This window comes from Erinaceus europaeus, chromosome 9 (genome assembly GCF_950295315.1).
Source record: "Erinaceus europaeus chromosome 9, mEriEur2.1, whole genome shotgun sequence".
Classification (NCBI taxonomy): domain Eukaryota; kingdom Metazoa; phylum Chordata; class Mammalia; order Eulipotyphla; family Erinaceidae; genus Erinaceus; species Erinaceus europaeus.
The window spans coordinates 34200350-34219635 of record NC_080170.1 but is presented as its reverse complement, the minus strand read 5'-3'; the positions used below and the strand labels follow the sequence as shown (position 1 = coordinate 34219635).

General features: G+C 41.3%; 1 protein-coding gene and 1 non-coding gene across 2 annotated transcripts in view; one reads left to right on the top strand and one right to left on the bottom strand.

The window, feature by feature from the left end:
* LOC103111743 (vomeronasal type-2 receptor 1-like) overlaps window positions 1-18945 on the top strand; it is a 33815-nt gene extending 14870 nt beyond the window's left edge. The window contains exons 4-6 of the mRNA XM_007521080.2: window positions 3705-3932; window positions 5722-5845; window positions 17943-18945. Of these exons, the coding sequence (XP_007521142.2) occupies window positions 3705-3932; window positions 5722-5845; window positions 17943-18925 (1335 nt within the window). The 3' untranslated portion in view covers window positions 18926-18945. The remainder of the gene's footprint in view (window positions 1-3704; window positions 3933-5721; window positions 5846-17942) is intronic.
* On the bottom strand, window positions 10021-10150 carry LOC132540629 (small nucleolar RNA SNORA19). The gene has a single exon (XR_009551819.1). It is a non-coding gene; the product is annotated as a small nucleolar RNA SNORA19 (small nucleolar RNA).
* Window positions 18946-19286: the final 341 nt, after the last annotated feature.

The following is a 19286-nucleotide window of genomic DNA, read 5'->3' as shown; positions in this document are numbered from 1 at the left end:
TTATTAAAGCAGAACCAGGTCAGACCTGCCTTCAAGGGAAACTGATGGAGCATGAAGTCTTACTTCAAGGTGGGAGAGGTCTTGCTAGTCCCTGGAGGCCAAAAGATGATGAGGCCTGGAAGCCAGCTTAGGGGCTGACTCTCACATTTAGTGACCTCAGGTCTGATGTCCTAGCAGTTCTGGTAGGAAGGCTTGATGTGAGCAAGATGCAGTCTCCATGCAGTGCTCTGTGCTTCCCTCTCACCTGATAGGGTCAGCATCCCTACTTCTGTGACCCCGGCCTTGACCTCAGTACTGGCCACACCATTCAATTGTGTGCCACACCTATTAGATGTATGGTGGCAGGAAGCAGCAGTTTTCCATTTTCATTTTTAAACTGATCCCACATTGCACATAAACTAATTTCATGAGTGCTTTTGTGTCTTCTAATTCTTTCCCAGGTTTTCACAACCTTAATACTTTTATCAGCACTGGCCAGTTGTCTTCAGAATATTTTTCATTTTGAATTTGTCTATGTTTTTCTATTACACTGCGGTCACACATTTTGGTACACGATGACACTAAGTTTCAGTGTTGGTTCTATTGTTTTTAATCAGTGATAAAGATGTTATCATGTTTTCCACTGAAGTTTCAGTGTGTCACTTCGTAATTAGTAATTATCACGTGGGACAATTTTTTGAGGCTTTGAAAATGTGCAGTTTCTCATTGTGATTTTTTGCCCACGATTTTAACACTTTCTTTTTCTCCTTCACTTACTTCAATCCAAAGTGACACAGTGCCCCACACTCTGCAGAGCGGAATCCACTAGCAGGCTGGGTCAGAACCTGTGTGCGCTGATCCCTGTGCGCCACGCTGGCCTTGCAGGTTCTCTTCCAGGCTGGGCGCTTGCTGCCCAGCACTCACGGCCGAGGCTCAGCATTTCCACCCAGGCGGGAGCTGAGGCCCGGGAGGGGGAGACAGCGTGCAGGCGGGTCAAGTCACTTGGGTGGTTGCTGCTGCAGGGGGGAGGCCCTAAGCCACGCACAAGTGTTGAGGAGCGGCCCTCGCCCTGCGCCCCTGCAGAGAGCCGGCTGCGCACAGCGCTCTGACCCGGAGCCCGGGAGCCCCTTTCCAGCCGCCGCAGGGAACCCTGGGAAGTTTGCGACAAAGGCGCCAGGTGGCGCCATTTTCCGCGCTTTACGTCAGCGCTCCAGTGTCCATGGCGGCCCAGATAGGCAGCCCCGCGAGTGCCGGAGAGGCCTCCTCTCTGCAGGCTGTGACAGTGCGGGGTTCCCTTGCTCTTACACCATGGGTAACAGCGTGTGGCAGGTCCCTAGGGGTTAGGGACCCCTCACCCTCCCACACATAGACTGGAGGTGACTGTCGCGCTTTATGGCCTTTTTGCTCCAGAGGGTTTGGGGGCAGGAGACCCTCGACTCTGGCAGCCCCGGCTGTGCTTTTGTGCTGCAGAGAATCTTTGGGGCTGGGTGATGGCGCCCCTGGTTAAGCGCATATGTTACAGGTGTAGTAAGCCGGCTTGAGCCCCGGCCTCACCTGCAGGGGAAAGCTTTGTGAGTGGTGGAGCAGGGCTGCAGGCGTCCCTCTGTCTCTCTCCCTGTCTCCCCCTTGCCTTTCTAGTTCTGGCTCTCTCTATCCAATAAATAATGTAAAGATTAACTTAAAAAAGTGAGCATAACTCTAGTCCCTTTCTTTCTTTCTTTCTTTCTTTCTTTCTTTCTTTCTTTCTTTCTTTCTTTATTTCTTTCTTTCTTTCTTTCTTTCTTTCCATCTCTCTCTCTCTCTCTCTCTCTCTTTCTTTTTTCTTGCCTCCAGGGTTATTGCTGGGACTCACTGCCTGCCCTAGGAATACACTGCTCCTGGAGGCCATTTCCCCCATTTTTGTTGCCCTTGCTGTGATTTTTATTGTTGACACTGCTGTTGTTGTTTCTGGATAGGACCAAGAGAAATCGAGAAAGGAGAGGAAGACAGAGAGGGGCAGAGAAAGACACTTACAGACCTGCTTCATGGCCCATGAAGCCGGGGGCTCGAACTGGGATCTTTACACCGGCCCTTGCGTTTCGCGCCATGTGGACTTAACCTGTTGAGCTACCGCCCGGCCATCTCTCGTTGTCTTTTGTTATGTATCTCTCTTATTAAAATAAAATCTGCTACACTCATTATCATCCATTGTTGTTCTCTTGGTTTTGCCTGTTAGGCAAACCTATGTACCACATTATCCCCAGGATTATATTCTCTTCATCATTAGTATTTTTCAGGCAAATTCCTATGAAGTTAAAAAACAAACTCAACCAACCAACCAAACAAAAAAACCCAAACCAGCCCAGATTGCCACTTCTGGGAATAACCTGCAGTTTTCCCAAGGCAATTGATTAGCCCTTTTTCATTTATACTTGTCAAAACGCTCTTGTAACACAAAGATAGAGTATAGTGAATTTTATTATTGATTCCTGCCTTGTTACCTCCTGCCTGATTGTGAGTTTTCCAAGGCCAGAGAGTGATTCTCTACATCTCTTCCTTTTTTTTTTTTTGTCTCCAGGGTTATTGCTGGGGGCTCTGTGCCTACACCATGAACCCACTGCTCCTGGAGGCTATTTTCCCCTCCCCCCTTTTTTGTCTTTGTTTAATGTTGTTGTGGTTATTATTATTATTGTTATTGATGTCATTGTTATTGGGTAGGACAGAGAGAACTGGAGAGAGGAGGGTGAGACAGAGAGGGGAGAGAAAGATAGACACCTGCAGACCTGCTTCACCCCGAAGCACATCCCCCCCACCCCGCAAGTGGGGAGCTGAGGCCTCCAACCAAGGCCTTTATGCTGGTCTTTGCGGTTCATGCCATGTGTGCTGACCTGCTGCACTACCGCTGACCCCCACATCTCTACTTCTGATCTCTCAGGAAGGAGTGGTGGTGGTAGGGCAGGCTGCACTCTGCAAATGAAAGAAACCAAAGAGGGAAGACAAAACATCTTTTTCTCTACCTAAGGAGTATTATAAAATATTAGGTATTGCTATACCATAGTGTAAATAAGTCATCATTGTCCAGTAGACATATAAGAGCCAAGCAAATATATTAGACTATTTCTAGGAACCAATTAAAGAAAAGAAAATAGGTGAAATTAAATTTAGTAATTTATCCAGGCAACTTTAATATTGTTGTAATCATAAATATATACAAAATTACAAATGAGATAGTCCAGTTTTTTTTCTTATTATGCCTTTGAGATCTATTGTGTTTTATATTTTCAGCCCATCCTAATTTGACCAGTGACCTTTCATTTTTCACTTCTATTAGAGTACAAGTAGAAAAGAGGAAAAACAGTCTAATGATAATGAGACTGAAATTATGTTTTTGATAAACTCTCTTTCCTAGTCAAACACATTTTTTAAAAATTTATTTCCCCTTTTTGTTGCCCTTGTTGTTTTTCATTGGTGTTGTAGTTGTTGTTGATGTTGTTATTAGATAGGACAGAGAGAAATGGAGAGAGGAGGGGAAGAGAGAGAGCGGGGGAGAGAAAGACAGACACCTACAGACCTGCTTCACCAACTGTGAAGGGACTCCCCTGCAGGTGGGGAGCTGGGGGCTCGAACTGGGATCCTTAAGCCGGTCCTTGCACTTTGTACCACGTGCGCTTAACCCGCAGCGCTACCATCCGACTCCCAATCAAACACATTTTTATGAGTTACTTTCATCCCCTTTTCTTTGCTAGTTAATGTACTATATGAAGACACTTAAGTTTACAACCCAAAATGGAAGGAAAATAGAAATTAATGACAATGGAGATGTGACTGGATACTATGATATTCTAAATTGGCAATTAAATGATGACGGAGAGATTGCCTTTGTGAAGGTTGGAGAATACACATTCACAAACTCTATGCATGAGTTATTGATGAAAAAAAATGCACGGATATTTTGGAACACTGAATCATCAGAGGTGAGTCTTATTTATTTATTTATATACACAGAGAATGGCATCTTCATAGTATGTTGGGTGCTATGGAGTATCAGACACCTCTACAAGCGATAATTCCAGGTCAGTTTTCCCCCAAACAGTATACATACATATATTTTTCTGCATACAGATTAAGATCTTTTATTTTCAGAATTTTTCTTTTTGCATTAGGATTTTTTTAAAGTTAGTTGTTATTTTGCTTTTGTTCTTGAAGTACTTCAGTCAAACTTTAACCTCCTTTACCTCCCATTTTATACAATGAAGTATTTTTTGCCATTTTTCTACCCTTACCCTCCCCCCAACTTTATTCAGTGCCATGATTACATTTTCATTCAAATGTATTATTTTGTGAGCATCTTTTGACTTTTTAATTTCTGAATTGTTTTATTGTTTTTCCTTAGTTTCTTTTCTGAGTAAAATGAAGCTTTTTTTCATTGTTTCCAGTTTTATATTTGTTTATTTTTTGATTTTTGTATATCTGGGTAAAGATATTTTTTAGATTTCTAAGCACTTTCCTGAAGAGAAATAATTTTAGTAGTAGAATATTTATGTTAAGTGATGTGCTATACTATTTTGCTTCATAGTTTTATGTGTGTGTGTAAGAAATTTTAATCTGCTTTTGATTCTTATTTCTTTCTTTCTTAATAGTAGCTTAAATTTAGGCATAGCCTAGTTCTGGGTCATTTTATGGATAAGAATGGAAAATTTTTATCAGTTAAAAAATGTGTGAGTCTCCCTTTTTTTGTGTACTTTGAGCATGCAGTTTTACCACTTCCAGGCCTCTTTAACACACACACACACGTAGACACACATCAGCATACCCACACATCGACACATACTCAATAAGCACATAGCATACACACAGACATACACACACACACACACACACACACACACACAAATACAGAAATTGTTGCATACTTAGACACAAGCACACTCACATGCAGACACATAAACACAAGTGCACATGCCATATACATACATACACACATGCACATACACATGTACACACATTCCTCTTTTTCTGTGCCCATCCACAAGCAGCTCTTGAATACACTTGGCAGGAAATAAAATGTATCAGAATTTGCCAAATAGAAACACAGTTTGTTATGTACTTTATGCCTATGGCCTGGAGCCTCTGAGTCCTATAAGTAACCTCTTGGTACATGTAGCTATAAAAATTTAAATGAAATACAGTAAAATAAATGTATTTCTGTATGCACATAAGCTACCTTGGCAATGGTGGGAAAACAGGGGTCATACATAGAGCACTTCTGTCCTTGCAGAGACAGTGACTCCAGGTGTAGAGTCAAATTGTCTGCCATGGCAAAGGGCATCCCATAAGGGGCCTGGACATTTTTGCTTTGTGTTTCTCATGCTAGTCACACAGCAGGCTCTCAGTATCATGCTTTGCATGAACAAAAGAGCAAATGTTGTTCCTATTGCTTCTGCACACCAAATTTCTAGAATGTTCTAAAAAATAACAGCAAAGTAATGAAGCTTCATTAACTCAGAGCACTATGCTTTTCCCATCTTTTCTAAAATTGGTGATGCTTGTATAATGAAACTGGTTCAGATATAGTCAATACACATTTACTGAACAGCTGCAATTAGTCTACCTCTGTGTTAAGCACAATAGAAAGGCCACCAACTCTCCTACTTTCAGATGTCAGAAAACTTCTCTGAAATCCCACGTGGTAACTCTTTGATTCCTAAGTGTTGGAGATGAAGACTGTTAACTAACATGTGCTGGCTGTACATTCCTTTCTAGCTCCCCCACTCTGTGTGTACTGAGGTGTGTCAGCCTGGGACCCGGAAAGGGACTCGTCAAGGGGAGCCCATTTGCTGCTTTGACTGTTTTCCATGTGCTGAAGGATATGTGTCAGAGGAACCAGGTAGAGAAGCCCATTTGCTTTCAGTTAGAAGAAATATGTTTCAACAAAGAGAACCATGGCACCTTCTTTATAAATCAGTTTGAATAATCTTTATAATCCAAAAATCATTATAATCCATTTTTTTTTACATTTCTTTGTTGGGGAATTAATGTTTTACATTTGATAGTAAATACAATAGTTTGTACATACATAACATTTCCCAGTTTTCCATATAACAGTACAACCCCAACTAGGTCCTCTGTCATCCTTTTTAGACCTGTATTCTCCCAAGAAATCATTATAATCCATTAAACTATTGGATGTTCTATGCAGTGCAAAAATAACATAATATTAGATGAAAACTGCTACATTTGGGAAAAGACCAGTAATGATGTGTTCATAAGAGGAAAATGTGCAATGTGTAAAATGGATAAATGAGTTCATTAAAAAGAGGTTAAAATTACTGATATCCTGAAATGTCAGTAGATTAAACACTCGTTGTGTTCATAATGAATAAAGTAAATGACAGCCCTGAGTTTTACTCTGCTATCCCTGATCTGGAAATATAAGATCTGGAGTGCTATATAGGTTTAAGGTTGGCTTAAAAGGCTCGCTACACAAGCTTTACAGGTCAGATGGATTCTGTAACTACTACTTCATGAGATCTCCACTACAACCTCTGGGATTCTGCTTTGTGTGATCAGCATTTTAACCTGGATTCACGTACTTAACTTGTGTTCAAAATGCTGGTACAGGTTTAATTTTGCCATTACCGCCAGCCACTAATAACACAGTGTATGTTTGTCTTCTGCCAAAAGGCCTTCATGTCCCGTCCCGCGGGACCTTCAACGTGGGTTAACCTAGGAGAGGGAGTGAGGACAAGGACATGAGGGAGAGGACAGAGGACAAGAGACACGAGAGAAATGAGACAAGTCAAGATTCTGATCAAGTCTGTTTATTACCACCAAAGGTGCTGTTTTTAAGGCCAGGGCAAGGGGGGAGTTAGCAGTTGGGGACTGTTGATTGAAGTGGTGTGTTGCCATGGTGATCAGCCATTATCTGGAAGGTCCTGGGTGATTCATGGGGAAGTGGAGTTGGAAGTCTGTGAACAAAGACTCTAAGGAGTAGAGAAGCAGGAACTTATCTTTTAAGCAAGGCTGTCTGTGAACAAAGACTCTGTGGTTATGCCAATAGCAACCTTGAGGGCACATGTGGCTCCCCACACCTTCATAACAATTACTTAAAAGAGAATTAAAAAATGTAAAAAACTTATTTTGAATGGCTAGATTGCCTGTGGTCCTGTCAAGAGATCCATGGAGAGAAACCGCTTTGAGAAGTCAGAAGAGGGGGGTACACCTGGTTGAGTGCATATGTTATAATACGCAAGGACTGAGGTTTGAGCTCCTGCCGGAGGAATGCTTTTGAGAGTGGTAAAGCAGTGCTGCAGGTGTCTCTCTGTCTCTCTCCCTCTCTATCATTCTATCTCTATCTTCCCTCTCAATTTCTGGCTGTCACTATCCATTAAATAAAGATAGTAATAATAAAAACAAAAAAAAAAAGTCAGAAGAGGTTGCAGGGAATTTCAATCTTCACCCATGTTTTTCAGAGACCATTAAGGAGATTGACTACAAAAATCAAATAGTTTTTCTTATTACCCAGTATTCTCCATAGAACTTCCATGTAGTATGTGATCCAAGACTTTTCTTAGCCTTGTTGGTTTCCTTTCCCTTCCTCCTCTTATCCTTAGCCCTTTTCCATCTGTTCTCTCAGTTCTGCAGCTGGATAGTAGGGAGGGGGAAGATCTAAGTGAGCAAGGGCTAAATTCTCACAAGTGGATGGAATCTGTGCCAGAGGGAAAACTGAAAGCTCTTATTTTGTGACCTGGGAGGTGGCTCATTGGATAAAGCATTGGGCTCTTAAGCATGAGGTCCTGAGTTTGATTGCTGGTCTTGTATGTGCTAGAATGATACTTTGGTTTTTCTCTTCAGATCTCCTCATCTTTCTCTTATAAATAAATACTTAAATTTTTTTATTAGTGACTTAACATTGACTTACAAATCATAAGATAATAGGTATAATTTCACACCGCTCTCACCACCAGAGTTCCGTATTCCCATTCCCTCCATTGTAAACTATGGTAACTCTCCCAAGGTTGCAAATATGGGCTAACTATGATTTCTATAACTATCTGTCTATATTTGTATGTATTTGTCCATTTTTTTCTGTGGCCCCATCTTCTCTTCCTAAGCCACACATATACCTGTTACTACTTCTGAATGCCCTTCCTTTTTTTCTTCTCTTTGGGTCTTCTCGTGGAGTTGTAGTTCAGAGTTCTCTGGTCATTTTCCCCTAAGATTTATCCCCTGCTGGGAGTATGGACAAGGGTTTTTTTGGGGGATGCGGAAGGTGGGAATTCTGGCTTCTGTTATTGCTTGTCCACTGGAAATGGGCGTTGGGAGGTCAATCCATACCCCCCAGCCTGTTTCTTTCCCTAGTAGGGTAGAGCTCTGGGGAGGTAAGGTTGTGGGACACATTGGTGAGGTTGTTTTCCCAGATAGGTCAAGATGGAATCATGATAGCATCTGCAACTTAGTGGCTGAAAGGTGCTAAGATATAACGTGAGACAAAATGATTAATGAACAAGAATCAAAAAGTTGGAATAAAGCAGATGGGATTAGGGCTCTTAGGGTGGAAAGAAGCAAGGAAGTCTATTTTAGGTATGTTCCTAGGGGGCCTATGACTTTCATAGTTTTTTAAAAAAGATTTTAAAAAAATTTATAAAATGGAGATATTGACAAGACAATAGGATAAGAGGGGTACAGTTTCACATAGTTTTTTTCAGCCACCAGGTTCCAGATGCCAGCATGATGCCGACCAGACTTCCCTGAACAGACATCCCCACCAATGTGTCCTGGAGCTCTGCTTCCCCAGAGCCCCAACCTACTAAGAAAAAGGAGAGACAGGTTGGGAGTATGGATCGACCTGTCAACACCCATATTCAGCAGGGAAGCAATTACAGAAGCCAGACCTTCCACCTTCTGCATCCCACAATGACCCTGGGTCCATACTCCCAGAGGGTTAAAGAACAGGAAAGCTATCAGGGGAGGGGATGGGATACAGAGTTCTGGTGGTGGGAATTGTGTGGAGTTGTACCCCTCTTATCCTATGGTTTTGTTAATGTCTCCTTTTTTAAGTAAATAAAAAAATTAAAAAAAAAAGAATTAACCAAAGGGGGAAAAAAAAAGCAAGCAAACTATTTCTAACACTTGTGAGAACTCTGGTGGTTCTCTTTGGGAGGGTGGGGATACAGAACTTTGGTGGTGGGTGTGGGGTGGGACTATACACTGTAATCTTCTAATCTTGTAACAAACTATTAATTGCAAATAAAAGTTATTTAAAAAAACCATCTACTTATGCCTCCCACTCTCCTCCTTGTTTACTTTTGGTAACCATTGTAGTTTTCACCATGACTAAGAGTTTGTTTAGTTTTGATAGTTTGTTTGCTACAGTTATTCATATTCCTTACATATGTAAAACCATTTGATAATTGTTGTTTTCCTTCCTATCTTTAGCACTTAGTAGCATAACCAGATCAAATCTTTCCCACTACTCCCCTCCCCCCCAGTGTAATTTCACCTTCTTAGTGATAGAATAGTAGTCTTTTGAGTATATATCTAGTTTCTTTCTTTTTTTAATTTGTCTCCAGGGTTATTGCTGTGGCTCGGTGCCTGCACTACAAATCCACTGCTCTTGGAGGCCATTTTTTTTCTACTTTGTTGCCCTTGTTAGTGTCGCCATTGATGTTATTGTTGGATAGGACAGAGCGAAGTCAGGAGAGAAGGGGAGACACAGAGAGGAAGAGAAAAATAGACACCTGCATACCGGCTTCACTGCTTGTGAAGTGACGCTCCTGCAGGTGGGGAGGCGGGGACCTCAAACCAGAATCCTTGAACCTGTTGTTGCTGTTCGCACCATGTGTGTTTAACCCACTGTGCTACCACACGACCCCCTCCCCCCACAGTTTCTTTATCTAGTCATCTGTTGATGGCCGTTAAACCCAGCCCATGTTTTGACTATTGTGAACAATACTGCTGTTGATATAGGGGTGCAGTTCACCTTTTGCACTAGTGTGTTAATATCCTTCTGAATGTCTAGGAGTGGTATTTTAGTGTCATATGATTTTCCACTTTTTTGTTAACTGTCTGAAAGAGACTGGTAACATAACTACTTGGCTATACTGTTAATTAACCTTCATCTGTTTATATAGCACATAAAGAAATAAACTGCTCACACAAACAGAAGTAAGTGGATCAATGAAATGTGCACTTTTGTTTTTTAAAAATATTTATTTATTTCCTTTTGCTGACCTTATTTTATTATTGTAGTTATTCTTGTCATCATTGTTGGATAGGACAGAGAGAGGAGGGGAAGACAGAGAGGGGGAGAGAAAGATAGACACCTGCAGACCTGCTTCATCGCTTGTGAAGGGACTCCCCTGCAGGTGGGGAGCTGGGGGCTCGAACCGGGATCCTTATGGCGGCCCTTGCACTTTGCGCCATATGCGCTTAACCTGCTGCACTACCGCCCTTTTGTTTTTTAAGGCTCATTAGAATGTTAATTCATGTGGATTATTCATTAAAACATTGTGTTCATTTACTTATTAGATAGAGACAGAGAAACTGAGGTTGAAGGGGGAGATGGAGAGAGAGAGAGAGGGAAAGAGAGAGGGAGAGATACTAGCAGCACTGCTTTATCACTTATGAAGCTTCCTCTCTGTAGGTGGTACTAGGGCTTGAACCCAGGTCCTTGAACATTATAAAGTATGTGCTTAAGTGAGTGCACCACAGCCCATGACTCATGACCATCTTCATGCAGTTTAAATGTGGGAATTCAAATGGCCATCTTTGAAAGCTTTTTCAACAGGGGTGTTTTATTTTTGCTTCTTTTCAGATAATTCAGAGGTTTTTGCTCCATTGTGAATCCTATTTTATATATTGGTTTCTCAGTTTCCGTTTTCCCAAACCAAGTATCAGACAATATTAATTCAATCCCAAGCCAGCATGAGACAGGTACAAAGCTGCCAAATCTTAAGTCATTCTTACCGACAGGCATCTCTGCAGTCTCCATGTGCTGGTGTATGGGTTCTTTCAGGCCTGTAACTGTGCTAGGCTCCCAGTTTGACTTATCAATATTATTATTATTATTTAAAGATTTTATTTAGTTATGAGAAAGATAGGATGAGAGACAAAGAACCAGACATCACTCTGGCACATGTGCTGCCGGGGATAGAACTTGGGACCTCATGCTTGAGAGTCCAAAGCTTTATCACTGTGCCACCTCCCGGACCACATCAATATTATTATCTTTCTTTAATTTTTTTAATAATTTATTTCTTTATTGGGGAATTAATGTTTTACATTCAACAGTAAATACAATAGTTTGTACATGCATAACATTCCCCAGATTCCCATTTAACAATACAACCCCCACTATGTCATTCATCATCTTTCATGGACCTGTATTCTCCCCACCCACCCACCCACCCCAGAGTCTTTTACTTTGGTGCAACACGCCAATTCCATTTCAGGTTCTACTTGTGTTTTCTTTTCTAATCTTGTTTTTCAACTTCGGCCTGAGAGTGAGATCATCCCATATTCATCCTTCTGTTTCTGACTTATTTCACTCAACATGATTTTTTCAAGGTCCATCCAAGATCGGCTGAAAACGGTGAAGTCACCATTTTTTACAGCTGTGTAGTATTCCATTGTGTATATATACCACAACTTGCTCAGCAACTCATCTGTTGTTGGACACCTGGGTGGCTTCCAGGTTTTGGCTATTACAAATTGTGCTGCCAAGAACATATGTGTACACAGATCTTTTTGGATGGATGTGTTGGGTTCCTTAGGATATATCCCCAGGAGAGGAATTGCAGGGTCATAGTGTAGGTCCATTTCTAGCCTTCTGAGAGTTCTCCAGACTGTTCTCCACAGAGGTTGGACCAATTGACATTCCCACCAGCAGTGCAGGAGGGTTCCTTTGACCCCACACCCTCTCCAGCATTTGCTGCTGTTACCTTTTCTGATGTATGACATTCTCACAGGAGTGAAGCGATATCTCTTGTTGTCTTGATTTGCATTTCTCTGACAATCAGAGACTTGGAGCATTTTTTCATGTGTTTCTCAGCCTTTTGGATCTCTTCTGTGGTGAATATTCTGTCCATGTCCTCCCCCCATTTTTGGATGGGGTTATTTGTTGTCTTGTTGTTGAGTCTGGCAAGCTCTTTATATATGTTGGTTATTAAACTCTTATCTGATGTATGGCATGTAAAGATCTTTTCCAATTCTGTGAGGGGTCTCTTGGTTTGGGTAGTGGTTTCTTTTGCTGTGAAGAAGCTTTTTAATTTGATGTAGTCCCATAGGTTTATACTTGCCTTAGTCTTCTTTGTAATTGGATTCGTTTCATTGAAAATGTCTTTAAAATTTATGCGGAAAAAAGTTCTGCCAATATTTTCCTCTAAGTATTTGATAATTTCTGGTCTAACATCCAAGTCCTTGATCCACTTGGAATTTACTTTTGTATTTGGTGAAATACAGTGGTTCAGTTTCATTCTTCTGCATGTTTCAACCCATTGTTTCCAACACCATTTGTTGAAGAGACTCTGCTTTCCCCATGTAATAGTCTGGGCCCCTTTGTCAAAGATTAGATATCCATAGGTGTGGGGCCTCATTTCTGGGCTCTCAATTCTATTCCACTGGTCAGTGTGTCTGTTCATCTCCAGTACCAAGCAGTTTTGATGACAATGGCCCTAAAATACAGTTTGAGATCTGGGAGTGTGATGCCTCCGGTTCTGTTCTTTTTTCTCAAGATTGTTTTGGCAATTCTAGGTCTTTTCTGGTTCCAGATAAACATTTGTAGCATTTTTTCTATTCTCCTACAAAATGTGCTTGGGATCTTGATGGGGATAGCATTAAATCTGTAGATGGCTCTGGGTAATATATTCATTTTGATGATGTTAATTCTTCCAACCCATGAACATGGACTATCTTTCCACTTCTTTGTGTCTTTTTCAATTTCTTTGAGTAGTGACTCATAATTTTCAGTATACAAGTCTTTCACTTCTTTGGTTAGGTTTACTCCTAGATATTTTATTGTTTTTGTTGCTATAGTAAAAGGAATTGATTTCTGGATTTCAATTTCATCTAACTTAGTGTTTGCATAGAGGAATGCCACTGACTTTTGAATGTTAATTTTATAGCCTGACACCTTACTGTTTTTCCTGATGATTTCCAAAAGCTTCTTGCTGGATTCCTTAGGTTTTTCCATGTATACTATCATGTCATCTGCAAATAAGGAGAGTTTGACTTCTTCTCTTCCAATCTGTATGCCTTTAATTCCTTGCTCCTGCCTGATGGCTATGGCAAGAACTTCCAACACTGTGTTGAATAGTAATGGTGATAGTGGGCAGCCCTGTCTAGTACCTGATCTGAGGGGAAATGCTTCCAGTTTTTCACCATTGAGTATGATGTTGGCTGTAGGTTTGCTATATATAGACTCCACTATCTTCAGGAATTTTCCATCTATTCCCGTTTTTTGTAGTGTTTTGATCATAAAGGGATGTTGTATTTTGTCAAAGGCTTTCTCTGCATCTATTGATATGACCATGTGGTTTTTGGTCTTGCTTTTGTTGATGTGGTGGATCACATTGATTGATTTACGTATATTAAACCAACCTTGCATGCCTGGGATAAACCCCACTTGGTCATGATGAACAATCTTTTTGATATACTGCTGTATCCGGTTGGCTAGAATTTTGTTCAATATTTTTGCATCTATGTTCATCAGAGATATTGGTCTGTAGTTTTCTTTTTTGGTTGTGTCCCTGTCTGCTTTTGGTATCAGGGTGATGTTGGCTTCATAGAAGCTGGCAGGGAGTATTCCAGTGTCTTCAATCTTCTGGAAGACTTTTAAAAGTAGAGGTATTAGTTCTTCTTTGAAGGTTTTGTAGAATTCATTTGTAAAACCATCTGGTCCAGGACTTTTATTTTTGGGAAGATTTTTGATAACTGTTTCAATTTCATTAGCTGTGATGGGCCTGTTCATGTTATCCGCTTCCTCTTGACTTAGTTTTGGAAGTTGGTAGGTATCTAGGAAATCATCCATTTCTTCCTGGTTTGATAGCTTGGTGGCATATAGTTGTACATAGAAGCCTTGCATGATATGTTGAATTTCTGCGGTGTCTGTTGTGATATCTCCTCTTTCATTTACTATCCGATTTATTTGGGTCTTCTCCCTTTTTTGTTTTGTGAGTCTGGCTAAAGGTTTGTCGATTTTGTTTACTCTTTCGAAGAACCAACATTTACTTTCATTGATCTTTTGTATGGTTTTCCTATTCTCAATGTTATTTATTTCTGCCCTAACTTTAGTGATTTCTGTCCTTCTGGTTGCTTTAGGATTCCTTTGTTGTTCTTCTTCTAGGTCTTTAAGATGTGCAATCAGGCTTTTTATTTGTGCTTTTTCTTGTTTCCTAATGTGTGCTTGTATAGCTATGAACTTCCCTCTTAGAACTGCTTTAGCTGTGTCCCAAATATTTTGATAGCTTGTGTCTTCATTTTCATTGAACTCTCGAAACATTTTGATTTCTTCCTTGATTTCCTCTTTGACCCAGAGGTTGTTAAGAAGTGTACTGTTGAGCTTCCACATTTTGGGACTGTTACTAATCTTTTGTTGATTGTTAAGTGTTAGTTTAATTCCACTGTGGTCTGAGAAGATGCTTGGGATGATTTCAATGCTCTTGAATTGGCTGATGCTGTCTTTGTAGCCTAACATATGGTCTATCCTTGAGAATGACCCATATGGATTTGAGTAAAATGTGTATTCCAGTTTCTTGGGATGAATGACTCTGAAAATGTCCAATAGTTCTAGTTTATCTATCTCTTCATTTAGCTCCCTTATGTCTTTACTGATTTTCTTCCTGGATGATCTGTCAAGTTGAGAGAGTGGGGTGTTGAAGTCCCCTACTATGACTGTGTTACTGTTAGTATATTGCTGTAGCTCTTTCAGTAGAAGTTTGATGTATTTAGATGGCTTCTCATTGGGTGCATAGATGTTAATAATTGTTAAGTACTCTTGATTGACTGATCCTCTGAGCATTAAGTAGTGTCCATTCCTATCTCTTTAAATCTTATCTATTTTAAAGTCTATCATGTCAGATATGAGAATAGCTGTTCCTGCCCTTTTTTGTGGGCCATTGGCTTGTATGATAGTTTTCCATCTTTTCACTTTAAGTCTGTGTTTGTCTTGTTGAGTTAGGTGGGTTTCCTGTAGACAACATATTGTTGGGTTGAGTTTTCTGATCCATCTTCCTACTTTGTGTCTTTTAATAGGTGAATTCAGCCCATTGACACTTATTGATATCAAAGATTGAAGATATTTTAACGCCATTCTTGTAAAGTTTTAGAGTGTTTTGATATATGTCCTATTTGTGGTGGTCTGGTTGTTTATAGGAGACCTTTCAGAACTTCTTTCAGGGCAGGCTTGGTGATGGTTGCTTCCTTCAACTGTTGCTTGTCTGAGAAGGTTTTGATGCTTCCATCTAGTCTGAATGACAGTCTAGCAGGATATAGTATTCTTGGCCGAAAGCCTTTCTCATTGAGCACTCGATAGATATCTTGCCATTCTCTTCTGGTCTGTAGTGTTTGTATGGAGAAGTCTGCTGCTAATCTTATGGGTTTTCCTTTGTAGGTGACTCTTTGTTTTTCTCTTGCAGCCTTGAGGATCCTTTCTTTATCCTTATTCCTTTCCATTCTAAGTATGACATGTCTTGGTGTCTTTAGGTCTGGGTTAATTCTGTTTGGGACCCTCTGGGCTTCTTGAATCTTTATGAATTTGATTTTGTCTAGACTAGAGAAATTTTCAGCTATTATGGCCTGGAGAATGCTTTCTTTCTCTCCTTCTCTTTCTTCCTTTGGTAAGCCAATAATGCGTATACTGTTTCTTTTGAAGTCATCCCATAGGACTCTGTTGTTGTTTTCAGCATCTCTTAATCTCTTTTTGAGATCTCTTACTTCTTCTTTAGTTGTCTCTAATTCATCCTCAGTCTTGCTAATTCTGTCTTCAGCCTCATAGATTCTATTCTCTCTGCCCTCTACTGCTTTCTGGAGTTCATGTATTTTGTTGCCCTGCTCTGATACTGTTTTAGCTTGTTCAGCTAGTTGCCTTCTTAGCTCAGCGATTTCAGCTTTCAGCTCTCTAATAACCATTAGATAATTAGAATTTTCTTCCATATTCTCATTTGTTGTTCTTGCATTTCTGATTACAATTTTTTCAAATTCTTTACTGACTCCTGTTATTATTTCCTTAGCTAATGTTTGGATGTTGAACTTATTGTTTTGTGCTTCACCCTCTGGAGGACTTTTAGCTGGACTCTTGTCCTGGTTGGATTCTCCAATATTTTTTCTTGTTGTTTTAACCATTTTATATATTATGTTGTGAGTTCCCTTTATCAGTACTTTTCAAATTATTGATCACTATTGCCTGGATTGACTTGTGTCTAAGTAAGTTAATTAAAGGGTTTACAGTGGTGGAAGTTAACAGTTGTTTCAATCCCTGAGTTGGAGCTCAGTGGTTTAAAAGCCTCTTTTGGCAAGCGCTAGAAGAAGAAAGCCTCTTTTTTTTTCTTCCCTGTAGGCTATGTGAGCCTGAGGGCTTTTAAACTATCAATAGGCTTCTTAGCTTAATCATTGACTCCTGACCAAGAGATAAAGCAGGGTGTGGCAGAGATAATCCAGTGGTTATGCAAAGAGACTTTCACAGCCCCTCAGCTATGCCACTGAGGTATAGGTCTTCTCCTGAGTTTCCCGGTTAGATCTCTGTCCCCTGGTGTCCCTCCCTGCCACTGCTCCAGATTCTGAGGGTAGTAGCAATGGAGACTCAGAGTTGCACTTGGTGAGTCTCTGGGGAGTCCTCTCCTCCCTTAAGCTGTCCCCTTGTTGGTGGAGCAGACTGGAGGTGGTGTCTCAACTGATAAACTGCTGAACTGTTAGCAGCCACTTAATCTCTCCTTAGGCCCCTCTCTCCTCTCTGTCACCAGCCACACGTGTTTGTACTCACTGGTGATTTAGTGGCTTCCTGTGGTCATTCTAGTCCTGTCTTCTTTCGGTCCCGGGTGGTCTCCTTTGGTATTCCTAGTTCATCTGGGAAAGGAGAGGAGAGGAGAGAAAGCGATCTGCTGCTCGTAGCTCCGCCTCCGGAAGTCTATCTTTCTTTAATTTATTTATTTTCCCTTTTGTTGCCCTTTTTAATTGTTGTTGTAGTTATTATTGTTGTACTTATTGATGTCATCATTGTTAGCTAGGACAGAGAGAAATGGGGAGTGGAGGGGAAGACAGAGAGGGGGAGAGAAAGACAGACACCTGCAGACCTGCTTTACTGCTTGTGAAGTGACTCCCCTGCAGGTGGGGAGCCAGGGGCTCGAACCGGGGTCCTTAAGCCGGCCTTTTGCTTTGGGCCATGTGTGCTTAACCCACTGCACTACCGCCTGACTCCAAATATTATTATTTTAAAAAATTTATTTGTTTACCTGAGGGGGGGCAGGGCAGACAATCACTCTGGCATATGCAATGTCAGGGACTGAATTTAGGACCTCATGCTTAACAGACCAGCTACTAGCCATTGTGCCATCTCTTGGTCACAACATCCTGGCTATTGGTCTGGGATATTGTTCCAGTTTTTCAATTTGCACAGACTGAAGGACTGTAAATGTTTGCATTTTATAGACAGGCATTTCACTGAGTTATGTAGGCACTGGATAGCTTTGGTGAGTCACAGCTGAGGGTGATAAATGGATCTCCCTGTTGTCAATGTTCTTTTTTTTTTTTTTTAAAGTTTTTAAAAACAATATTTATTCCCTCTTGTTGCCCTTGTTGTTTTATTGTTGTATTTATTATTGTTGTCATTGTTGTTGGATAGGACAGGGAGAAATGGAGAGAGGAAGGGAAGACAGAGAGGGGGAGAGAAAGATAGACACCTGCAGACCTGCTTCACCACCTGTGAAACGACTCCCCTACAGGTGTGGAGGTGGGGGCTCAAACTCAATGTTTATTTCTGTGTTCACTAGGTCAGAAAGAGTGTACAGAATGTGGTGAAGACTATTGGTCAAATGCACAAAAGAACAAGTGTGTGCTCAAGGAGGTGGAATTCCTTGCTTATGACGAGGCCCTGGGATTCACCCTTGTTACCCTGTCCATCTTTGGGGCACTGATGGTCATGGCCGTGACGCTTGTGTACGTGACACACAGACACACTCCTCTTGTCAGTGCCAGTGACCTGCTGCTGAGCTTCCTCATCCAGGCTTCCCTTGTCATCACGCTGCTGTCCTCCATGCTTTTCATCGGCAAGCCGCACAACTGGTCGTGCATGGCCCGCCAGATGGCTCTGGCACTGGGCTTTGCTCTCTGCCTGTCTTGCATTCTTGGAAAGACCACCACACTGTTTTTAGCCTACAGAATTTCCAAATCCAAAACCAGACTTCTATCCATGCGCCCTCTTTATCGCAAAACCATGGTGCTCACCTCAGTTCTTGTGGAGATTGGCATCTGTACAGCTTACCTGGTGTGGGAACCCCCCAGGGTGTACAAGAATATGGACAACCAGAATGTCAGGATCTTTCTGGAATGTGATGAAGGGTCTGTAGAATTCCTGTGCACCATGTTTGGGCTTGATGTCTTCCTGGCCTTGCTGTGCTTTCTCACATCCTTTGTTGCCCGGCAGCTGCCAGATAATTACTATGAAGGAAAGTGCATCACCTTTGGAATGCTGGTCTTTTTCATTGTCTGGATCTCCTTTGTTCCTGCTTACTTGAGCACTAAGGGCAAGTTCAAAGTGGCAGTGGAGATCTTTGCCATCTTGGCATCGAGCTATGGATTACTGGGCTGTCTGTTTCTTCCCAAGTGCTTCATCATACTGCTGAGACCCCAGAGGAACACGGCAGAGACAGTGGGTGGAAGAGTCCCTGCAGTAGACAGGAGCATCCAGCTGACTTCTGCCTCTGTGAGCAGTGAGCTGAACAACACAACGGTGTCAACTGTTCTGAATGACTAGGGCTGTGAGGCTCATGTGTCCTGGGATGATGCCTTGATGATGACACAGCTCCTCAGTCCCCTTTGGGCTGGTGTTGCAGGAGCTGCTGCTGATCTGGGACAGCACTGAGGGCTGGTGGTGTAGTCTTAGTGTAGTGTTTCAAATCTCATACTGTGAAACCCCCTTTAGCATGAATTAGAATGCAGTCTCTACTGAAGTTATAAACACCTTCATGTAAAGCTTTGCTGATATTTCTACTTTCCGTATACTTTGATATGCTGAGTATATAGCACAGCATGTGATAGTTTCCAGTAATATAAAAATAATAGTTCAAGCATTTGGTTTTTGATGACATTTCTTTTTTCTTTTTTTGCCTCCAGGG